At 37.4% G+C, this 11,529-nt stretch overlaps 1 protein-coding gene across 3 annotated transcripts in view; it reads right to left on the bottom strand.

The window, feature by feature from the left end:
• The window catches only part of WDR76 (WD repeat domain 76), a 78,422-nt gene that overhangs the window by 17,619 nt on the left and 49,274 nt on the right, over positions 1–11,529 (bottom strand). For all 3 annotated transcript variants that reach the window (XR_003428213.1, XM_027084145.1, XM_027084144.1), the window contains 3 exons: positions 7,718–7,935; positions 6,972–7,124; positions 5,292–5,345 (listed from right to left, as the gene is read on the bottom strand). Coding sequence is in view for 2 of the 3 variants with exons in the window: in XM_027084145.1 (XP_026939946.1) it covers positions 5,292–5,345; positions 6,972–7,124; positions 7,718–7,935 (425 nt within the window). In the remaining variant the exon portion in view is untranslated. The remainder of the gene's footprint in view (positions 1–5,291; positions 5,346–6,971; positions 7,125–7,717; positions 7,936–11,529) is intronic.

The following is an 11,529-nucleotide window of genomic DNA, read 5'->3' as shown; positions in this document are numbered from 1 at the left end:
CAATGAACTGGACAATCCAGAAAAAATGAATGAATTCCCAGACAAAGGACTTCCCTGGTGGTCTGGTGGTAAAGAATCTGCCTTCCAACGCAGGGGACACAGGTTCGATCCCTGGTGGGGGAACTTAGATCCCACATGCTGAGGGGCAACTAAGCCCACGCACAACTACAGAGCCCACACACTCTGGAGTCTGCACGCCACAACTAGAGAAAAGAAAACCCACATGCCGCAACTAGAGAGAAGCCTGCATGCCACAACTAGAGAGAAGTCCGCACACCTCAACGAAAGATCCCACATGCCTCAATGAAGATCCCACGTGCTGCAACTAAGACCCAACACAGCCAAAAAATAATTATTTTTTTAAATTCCCAGACACATACAATTTACCAAGACTGAATCATGAAGAAATAGAAAATCTAAGTAGAACTATAACTAGTAAGGGGATTAAAATAATAACCAAAAACCTCCCAACAAAAAAATCCCAGGACATGGGCTTCCCTGGTGGCGCAGGGGTTGAGAGTCCACCTGCCGATGCAGGAGACACAGGTTCTTAACCCAGTCCAGGAAGATCCCGCATGCCATGGAGCGGCTAGGCCCATGAGTCATGGCCGCTGGGCCTGCACGTCTGGAGCCTGTGCTCCACAACAGGAGAGTCCACAACAGTGAAAGGCCCGCATACCGCAAAAAAAAATAAAAAAATTTTAAAAAATCCAAGGACCAGATGGCTTCACTGGAGATTTCTACCTAACATTTAAAGAAGAATTAACACTAGTGCTCCTCAAACTCTTCCAAAAAACTGAAGAGGAGGGAACACTTCCCAATTCATTCTGTGAGGCCAACACTACCCTGATACCAAAGCCAGACAAGGAACCTACAAGAAAAAAAAAAAAAAAAGCCTACAGACTAATATTCCTAATGAATATTGATGCAAAAATTCACAACAAAATACCAGCAAACCAAATTCAACAGCACATTAAGAGGATTATACACCATGACCAAGTTGAATCTATACCTGGGATGCAAGGATGGTTCAACATATAAAACTCAGTTAATGTAATATACCACATTAACAGAATGAAGGACAAAAATCATAAGATCCTCTCAACCAGTACAGAAAAATCATTTGACAAAATTCAATACCCTTTCATGACAAAATTCAATACCCTTTCAACAAACTAGGAATAGACAAAAACTATCTCAACATAATAAAGGCCATATATGAAAGGCCCACAGCTAACATAATACTCAATGATGAAAAACTGAAAGCTTTTCCTGTAAGATGTGGTAAAAGGCAAGGATGCCTACTCTTGCCATGTCTATTCAACATAGTATTGTAAATTTAGTAGGACTAGAAAACTGGGTAGGACTAAAGACTACACAAACACACAAAAAAACTATTTAAACAATTTCAGCAAATTTACAGGATACAAAAATCAACACACAAAAATCAGTTGCATTTCTACACATTAAGAATAACCAATCCAGAAAGGAAATTAAGAAAACAATCCCATTTACAGTAGCATAAAAAAGAATAAAATATTTAGGAATAAATTTAACCAAAGATGTGAAAGCTTTGTATACTGAAAACTACAAAACATTACTAAAACAAACCAAAGAAGACACAAATAAATGGAAAGACATTGTGGTTGTGGACTGGAAGACTTAATATTGTTAAAATGTCTATACTACCCAAAGTGATCTATAGAATTCAATCAATGCAATCCCTATGAAAATCCCAATGGCATGTTTTACAGAGATAGAAAAAAAATCCTAAAATTGATATGGAAACTCAAGGAACTACAAACAGTCAAAATAATCTTTAAAAAGAAGAACAGGACTTCCCTGGTGGCGCAGTGGTTAAGAATCCACCTGCCAACGCAGGGGACACGCATTCAAGCCCTGGTCCAGGAAGATCCCCAATGCCGCAGAGCAACTAAGCCCACAAGCCACAACTACTGAGCCCGCATGCCGCAACTACTGAAGCCCGTGCACATAGAGCCCATGCTTCGCAACAAAGAGAAGCCACTGCAATGAGAAGCCCGCACACCACAATGAAGAGTAGCCCCTGCTCGCCGCAACTAGAGAAAAGCCCACGCACAGCAACGGAGACCCAATGCAGCCAAAAATAATTTAAAAAAAAGAACCAAGTTGGGACCCTCATGTTTCCGGATTTCAAAACATACTACAAAGCAACAGTAATCATGACAGTGTGGTACTGGTATAAAGACAGACACTACAGACCAGCAGAACAGAATAGATCCCATAAATGTACATGTACATGGTCAAGTGATATTCAACAAGGGTGCCAAGACCACAAAATGGGAAAAGGACAGTTTCTTCAACAAATGGTGCTGGGAGAACTGGATATCCACATTCAAAAGAATAAAGTTGGACAATAATCTTATATTATATACAAAAATTAACTCAAAGTGGATTAAAGACCTAAACATAAGACTTGAAACTATTAGTAAAACAGAGAAGAAAACATAGGGGGAAAGTTTCAGGACACTGGATTTAGCAATGATTTCTTCAATATGACACCAAAAGCACAGGCAACAAAAGCAAAATCAGACAAATCTACATCAAACTTAAAAACCCTGTACATCAAAGGAAACAATCAACAGAGTGAAAAGGCAACCCACAAAATGGTAGAAAATATTCACGAATCACATGTTTGATAAGGGGTTAATATCCAGAATATGTAAGGAATTCCTATAACTCAACAACAAAAATTATGCAATTCAAAAACGGGCAAAAGACTTGAATAGACAGTTCTCCAACGAAGATACACAAATGGCCAACAAGCAAATGAAAAGATGTTTAACATCACTAATCATTAGAGAAATGCAATCAAAACCACAATGAGATATTACCTCCTTAGGATAATCACTAACAAAAGAACAGACAATAAGTGTTGATGAATATAAAGAGAAATTAGAACCCTGGTGCACTACTGGAATATAAAGTGGTTTGGCTGCTATGGAAAAACAGTACAAACGTTCCTCAAAAAATTAAAAATAGAATTATCAGATGATCCATCAAAATCCCCCTTCTGGGTATATATCCAAAAGAATTCAAAGCAGGATCTTACAGAGATATCTTTACACCCATTTTGTTCACTGCATTATTCACAATAGCCAAGAGGTAGAAACAATCAAAATGTCCATCAACAGATGAATGGATAAAGAAAATGTGGCACATACATACAGTGGAATATTATGCAGCCTTTAAAAGAGGAAGGGACTTCCCTGGTGGCGCAGTGGTTTAGAATCCGCCTGCCAATGCAGGGGACATGGGTTCAATCCCTGGTCCAGGAAGATCCCACATGCCGCAGAGCAACTAAGCCCATGTGCCACAACCACTGAGCCTGGGCTGTAGAGCCCTCAAGCCACAACTACTGAGCCCGTGTAACACAACTACTGAAGCCCGTGCGCCTAGAGCCCATGCTCTGCAACAAGAGAAGCCACTGCAATGAGAAGCCCGCGCACTGCAATGAAGAGTAGCCCCGACTCGCCTCAACTAGAGAAAGCCTGTGCACAGCAACGAAGACCCAATGCAGCCAAAAATAAATTAATTTTTTTAACATCTTTATTGGAGTATAATTGCTTTACAATGGTGTGTTAGTTTCTGCTTTATAACAAAGTGAATCAGTTATACATATACATATGTTCCCATATCTCTTCCCTCTTCCATCTCCCTCCCTCCCACCCTCCCTATCCCAACCCTCTAGGTGGTCACAAAGCACCGAGCTGATCTCCCTGTGCTATGTGGCTGCTTCCCACTAGCTATCAGTTTTACGTTTGGTAGTGTGTATATGTCCATGCCACTCTCTCACTTTGTCATAGCTTACCCTTCCCCCTCCCCATATCCTCAAGTTCATTCTCTAGTAGGTCTGCGTATTTATTCCCATACCTAGAGTCTGTCCTACAGAGTAAAGTAAGTCAGAAAAAGAAAAACAAATACCGTATGCTAACACATATATATGGAATATAAGGGAAAAAAAGAAATGGTCATGAAGAACCTAGGGGCAAATATGGGAAAAAATAAATTAATTTTAAAAAATTAAATTAAACAGGAGGAGATCTTGTCACATGCTAGAATACGGATGAACATCGAGGACATTATGCTAAGTGAAATGAACCAGTCACAAAATGACAAATACTGTATGATTTCACTCATATGAAGTATCTATAATAGTCAAAATCATAGAAATGGAAAGTAGAAAGATGGTTGCCAAGGTCTGGGAAAAGGGGGAAAGAGGAATTAATGTTTAATGGGCAGTTTCAGTTTTGCAAGATAAAAAAATTCTAGAAGTCTGCTGCACAACAACGTGAATATACCTAACACTATTGCACTGTATACATATAAATAGTTATGATGGTTAATTTATGCGTTTATAACCACAACTAAAAATAAAGTAAAAAAATTTTTTTTAATATATTTGGGGCTCTTTACTGCTCTCCAAAGCAAAAAGCAAAGCACTGCCTTTTTATTCTTTATATTGTAACACCATTAGCAACCCTTTCTAACTAAAGAAGTATGAACAATGGAGAACCACATTTCCCTCTGCCACTCAATGACCCTATCTCTACTGACCTGTGAATCATCACACTAGATAATTTTTTTTAAATATGCATTAGAAACCAATAAACTAGAATTAATAAAGTTTGAAAAGGAAATGAAGAGGGAAATTCTGTGAAAAAGAAAACAAACATGCTTAAATATAGCCTCTATAGAGTATAAAACTCATGAAGCAACAATCAACATACATTGCACACCCTGTCCCCAACTTCATAAATACTAATAAAGAGGTATGTCTAGGAAGAAGGCATTGCATAAAGTTTGATGTAAAATACATACATTAAAAGTAGCAGATGCAAAAAAAGGGTAACCAAACAAAGTAAGTGGGAAGGTGGAGAGGCCCTCCAAGCCCAGAACAAACAGGTGCAAATAAACAGAGCTTCAGCTAGCCTCACCAGCAAGTAAGTCTCAATAGGGTAACATGAGTAATTCAGGTTGGAATAAAGTCACTCACCTTAACCAAAAATAACCACCCAGAGGCAGAGAACAGCTACTGACTAAAAGAGATTGAACCTCTTTACAGAAACAGGAAACCTGGAAGCAAGAACCCTTCTGTATAGGATAGGAACTAGCAACCTGGAACACTGGAACAATGTAATACAAAATCAGACCTATTACATCTCCTTGACAATCAGATGTCCAATGTATGCACTCCAACAAAGACCTCATAGTAATCCAGGGTCTACTTTATTTGGCACATGGAAACCTACCTGATGGTGGTGAGAAGAGGAATCTTCGAGGATATACAGCTGCTGTCAAAGATTCTACAAAATAAAGAGCAAGAATAAAGGAGCACACTCTTTATTGTTTCTTAATAATTTTCTGAAATATTATCAGTATATTTAACAAGGTTTTCACTGGTTCATGATATGAAATATGACTGTTATCTTAAAATATATAGGATCAGGCTCTAACAAATCTCAGCTAATATATTTACAAAAGTTACAAAGAATATTATAAAATTCAGTGCTTATAGTTTAGTGTGGAAATTACTTATTTAGACATTATTACTCCAAACTTAAATGTACATTCTAAAGTGACAATCTAGACTCTATATTCAGATTCACAGTAATATAAGTCATACATAAGGGATGTAGTCTGAAAATGCAAAAATAACCTAAAAGTGTATGCATGTATCAAGGGAGACTCATCAGTTGAGGGCGTGATAGTGTCACTTCCAGATTCTGGCGAGACTAAGACTGTCCAGTGACCAAGGGGAGGAGTTCTTGTGGGGCAACTGGAGGTATCCAGAAGCCTCCACTAGGTACCCTGGCAGACAGAAACTAACCGAATCATCACCACCTCCCCCTTCTCCTTATGCCTAGCTATTCCACTGAAATTTCTTGGCACTAGAGCTTATTAACTAATTAGATTACTACAAAGCCAAATCACTAATGGTTAATGTAACAAGAGTAAATTCTACAGTGCAAATGAACAGGAATGGGACAAATAAGTATAAGTAGCCCTTAAGACAAAGAAAACTACATGGGTGGAAAGGGGACACTGAGCTGCCATTGTCTGGTGACTAAATCTCTTAATGTATTACCTGGTAATACTTACACACTTTACTAGAAATTAACTGGGTACCTGTCGCACACTATAAACCATGTTCTTCCCAATAGATGGGTCTAAACAGAAATTAGGTGCCTTTCTAGAGCCTGGCCCACAGCATACATTTAACAGATACTTGTTGAATGAATAATGAACAAATTCCAAAATCACTTAAGGTAAAACTCTCATAAACAGGGAATTGCTTGCAATGTTAAGCAAAATCAGGGATTTTAGAAGAGAACAAAATCATTTCCTTTGTGATTGCATTAACATTCTCCACATCTTTTTTAATTGGCATTATTTTCTATTTTTGTTCAATTGGTTTATATTACATTTTAAAATCCATTTTTAGGAAGTAGCTATAGAAAGGTATCAAAGCTAAAACCATAAAATTTTATCCAGTAGTTTGTATAAAAGCCCAATTTTTGCTACCTTTTCTGCCTGCCCATGGCCTGGGGCTCTGCAACTTTGATTCAGCACTTCACTTGTGGGGTAGACCCCACTATCTCCAAAGTAAGAGCTTCTCCCTTTGCTAAAATTATCTCCCCTCCAAGATATCACAAGCCTGATTTCATCTGATTTCAGTGCTAAAAGCAAAGACTGACATCACTCTCCAGGGTAGCTACAGACCTTCCCTGCCAATCTCAAGGAAATCTACAGATCCCAAAACTGCTGAAAAGCCATTAAGTACAGGTCATTGATCTTTGGGAACCTAGACATGACTATGAAACAATAACACTAGTGATTTAATAAGGAGCAATAGTCAACAAAGCTACTGTTTAACACAGTAACTACAGACTCTAGATTCCTTAACAAGTATTTCTGTCTTCCCAATTTACCTCAGCTTACAATCAGCACATGTGGTTACTACTCTGTTACCAGTAAGAGGTGAAAAATAGGCAGAAGCGATGCTCTTTGTGTGTTCAGTCAAAGAAATCAAAGGCTTGATTCTACTGCGATTCAGGCACCTTGCATCATAAATATGAATATCCCTGTAACAGGAGGAATAATTCTCAGTGTTGTCACAGTACACATAGTAAGACTCTACAATAGCACTGAACATAAATTAGACACTCAAATACTCACTACATTGAAGAACAGTTAAGACAGAACCCTCTAATCTTCTATATTAATTTTAAAAACACTGGTATAGAGTAAGAAATGAGAAAAATTTCAAAATTATAGCATATATATGTAACCAGGTGGGTACAGAGAGACAAGATTCTAGCTGGTTTTCTAATCTATCCATGAAAAAAGTTAACACAGACCAAGAAGTTATAGGTCACATGGAACTTTTATATTTTTTACGTACGTTCTTCTCAAAAGACTAGAAGTAAACGCATGAGGCCAAGGAAAACAAAAATGTATATTTTTTCAACACTTGCGCTATTTATTAAATCCAAAAGAATCTCTCATTTTAAAAATAATCACGTTAAAAAAAAACAAAAATGCTCAATCAGTGTAGAAAGGAAAATTATTTGGTCTGTGGGTATTACAAAAAAAGTCAGAAGTCTCTGACCACCAAACTAAAACATTACTCCTAACATTAAAAGGCCTAAATCATAAAATTTCATGAAGGACATACCTTAATCCCGCAGTGATAAAATACTGTCTATGCACTGGGTGGACATGTACAGTTCTTATTTTGCTCAAAGAAGAATTGATAAGTTTCTCACAAGAAGTTCCAGGCGTCCGCCTATCCACTAGTGACATACTTCCATCCCAGTGACCTACTATTAAAGTGGAGGCGTCTTCTGCCAAGAAGTCAAAGGAGGAAAAGCTACTTCTTTCATCTCTATATACCTAAGGATATAAGTAACAATCAACTTATGTAACACTCTTCTTTTAAAGAAAGCCAATGCATAAATTCTTTGTTAAAAGAGTAACAAAACACTTAACCCAAATAACCTCATTTATCTTCCCATGATCCCCACAAGAAGCATAGGGCAAAATGGTAATCCCCTTAGATGGAAACTAAGGCACTGATCAGCTGTGAGACTGCAATCAAACAGCCCATCCACCCATGTCAGGGCTACATCCCAAATCTCTTAAATCCAATAAACCTCAGATGCAGATCTACCCTGTGAAACTTGCTAGGAAATGGACTGAATCTGAATCTTACCCAGTTGAAATACCTTAATATACCAAGTAACTTTGCCAACTAAGTCCAAGGTATATGGCTTGAATGCTCACCTACTCTTGGTGGAAGTGTAAATAGATACAAAATTTTTACAGCAATCAGGACACATCTATCAAAATATTTAATGCTTATACATACCCTTTGACCCAGTAATTTCACTAAGATATATATAAGGATGCTTGCTGCCAGACTGCTTATAACAGCAATAAAAAGCAACCTAAACGTCCACCAGAAAAGATCTGGTTAAATCATGATGGTACATCTCTACTTTGAAATACTATGCAATGCTAAAAAAGAATGAGGTAGATTTGTGCTATTAACTGTCCAAGATATACTAGTAAATTAAAAAAGCAAGTTGCAAAAAACTATGTATATAGTGTGAACACATTAGCGCAAAGAAAAAAATCTGTATCTATATGCTTGTAAGTATATGTGTACTTTCTGGAGGCATACACAAAAAATACAAAGGTTACTTTGGGAGAGTGGGAATGGGGAAAGGGCAAATTTAGTTTGCACACCCCGTTTACTGTAAGTTTGTGGGGGTTTTTTGGTTGCACTGGGTCTTTGTTGCGGGCTTCTCTCTAGTTGCGGCGTGCAGGTTTAGTTGCCCTGCGGCGTGTGGGATCTTAGTTGCCCGACCAGGGATCAAACCCGTGTCCCCTGCATTGGAAGGTGGATTCTTAATCACTGGACCACCAAAGAAGTCCCCTACTGTAAATATTTTATCATGAGCATGTATTATTGTTATAACTTTTTAATCACTTACAATCCACAGTGTTGTTACTTTGGGCTCAGGGCTCACACATATAAGGAATAAAAAATAAATGTTGTAGAATGTGTCAGTACTCAAGTAAGAGAGAATTACCACAATTCTTATCACTTAATCATGAATTGCTACTGACTTTTAGTTTTAATAACAATATTACTATAAACTGAGATTAACAAATAAATACACCAAAGGTATCCCAACCCCTATACCAAAAAAAGCCCAATATACACAAATGAAACTTGAAGTATTCAGTCATTATATTAAAATGGTTAAGTGCAGGGGATCTGGAGTCAGAGAGACTCAAGTGCAAATTCTAGTTCTGCCTTTTATGTCCTTCAGCAAGCTAATAAACCTCTTTACCTCAGTTTTTTCAACTGTTAAATGGGGAGAACGTTACCTATTTCATAGGGTGTTATTAGGCTTAATAATATACATAAAGCACACTCAGGTTAGTACCTAACACAAGGTAATTGTTCAATCAGTAGTATCAGAAGCAAATTACTGATACATGCAATATCATGGATGAATCTTAAAAACATTATGCTAGGTAAATAAAGCCAGACACAAAAAGCTACACACCATTTGATTCCATTTACTTGACATTCTAGAACAGGCAAAATTATAGGGACAGTAATCACATCAGTGGTTGCCAGGGGCTTCAAGAACGGGGAGAGGACTGACTACAAAGGGTCATGAGGTAATTTTTCCAGGTGATGGAAATTTTTTATGTCTTGATTGCAGTGGTGGTTAAACAGGTATATACAATTTGCCAAAACTTATAAAACTGCACACCTAACAAAGGTACATTTTACAATATGTACTGTATACCTCAATAAACCTGACTTTTAAAAAAATAAATAAGTGGATAACTCTTACAACTCAATACTGAAAACACAGATAACCCAATTAAAAAGTAGGCAAAAGATCCAAATTTCTCTAAATAATTACAAATGGCCAATAAGCAGATGAACATGCTCAGCATCATTAATCATTAGGGAAACGCAAGTCAAAACCACAATGAGATACCACTTCATACCCACAAGGTTGGCTATACTCACCACCAACAACAAGCGTTGGAAAAGATGTGGAGAAATGGGAACCCTCACATACTGCTGATGAGTATGTACAACAGTGAAGCCAGTTTGGGAAACCGCTTGGCAGTTCATCAGAATGTTAAACATAGAGTTACCATATGACCCAGCAATTACACTCCTAGGTGTATACCCAAGAGAAATGAAAGCACACAAAACTTGTGTATGAATGTTCATAATGGCATTATTCGTAATAGTTAAAAATGGAAACAACACAATTGTTCATCAACTAATCAATGGATGTGTAAAATGTGGTACAGCCACACAAGGGAATACTATTCAGCCACTAAAGAATGAAGTACTGACACATTCTACAACATGCATGAACCTTGAAAACATTTCGATAAGTATAGAAGCCAGTCACAAAAGACTATAAACTGTATGATTCCTTTTATATGAAATGTCCAGAACAGGGAAATATGTAGAGACAGAAAGTAGATTAGTGGTTTTCTAAGGCGAAAGGGGAAATCGGGAGTACTTGATAAGCAAGGGGTTTCTTTTGGAGGTGATAAGTATTCTAAAATTAGATTGTGGTAACAGTTTCACAACCCTATAAATACACTAAAAACCACTGGATTTTACACTTTAAATGGGTGAATTGAATGGTATGTGAATTATATATCTCAACAAAGTTGTATTAAAAAATAAGTACAGGGCTTCCCTGGTGGTGCAGTGGTTGAGAGTCCGCCTGCCGATGCAGCGGACACGGGTTCGTGCTCCAGTCTGGGAAGATCCCACATGCCGCGGAGCAGCTGGGCCCGTGAGCCATGGCCGCTGAGCCTGCACGTCCGGAGCCTGTGCTCCGCAACGGGAGAGGCCACAACAGTGAGAGGCCCGCTTACCGCAAAAAAATAAATAAATAAATAAGTACAATCAGTTACTATTAAGTGGCTGATAAAACATAGATGTACCTTCAAATTTCAAACTCAAACCTTCCTGTAAGAATATAAACAAATACAAAACAGAATGTGACTTGCATACATAACTATATGGTATGCATTAATAACCAAAGTGCTACCATTAAACAGTTTAAAGAGGACTTTTCACAAAAATTATTTCATTTAATCCATGATTAACAGCCCATCCATTTCCAGTAAGGATTTTAAATATCAATGTTGCTCTTAAAAACCAATTTTTAAAAGGTAAAAATAGAAATTAAAAGAAAAAAAAAGCAAAGACACCAGTAAAAAAAGAAACTGTTTCTTCTAATTGTCAGTAATTAGGAAATCAAGTCTGACCAGCAACACATTAACAGTCTTGAAAAGTCTTTTTTTCATATGGTTAAAAACAGACTTAAAAGAAATTAAACATCCTCATTTTTAAAAGAAAACTCAAAAACTATTAGCTCTCAAGAAGAGAGAAAAAGCCTTCCCAACTGTAAGAAAGATCATTTTAGG

The sequence above is a fragment of the Aethalodelphis obliquidens genome, unplaced genomic scaffold, assembly GCF_003676395.1.
Source record: "Aethalodelphis obliquidens isolate GAN/ISIS:26980383/991018 unplaced genomic scaffold, ASM367639v1 scaffold51, whole genome shotgun sequence".
In the NCBI taxonomy this organism is placed as follows: Eukaryota; Metazoa; Chordata; class Mammalia; order Artiodactyla; family Delphinidae; genus Aethalodelphis; species Aethalodelphis obliquidens.
Note: the sequence above shows the minus strand (reverse complement) of the source record. Positions and strands in the feature narration are given on the sequence as shown.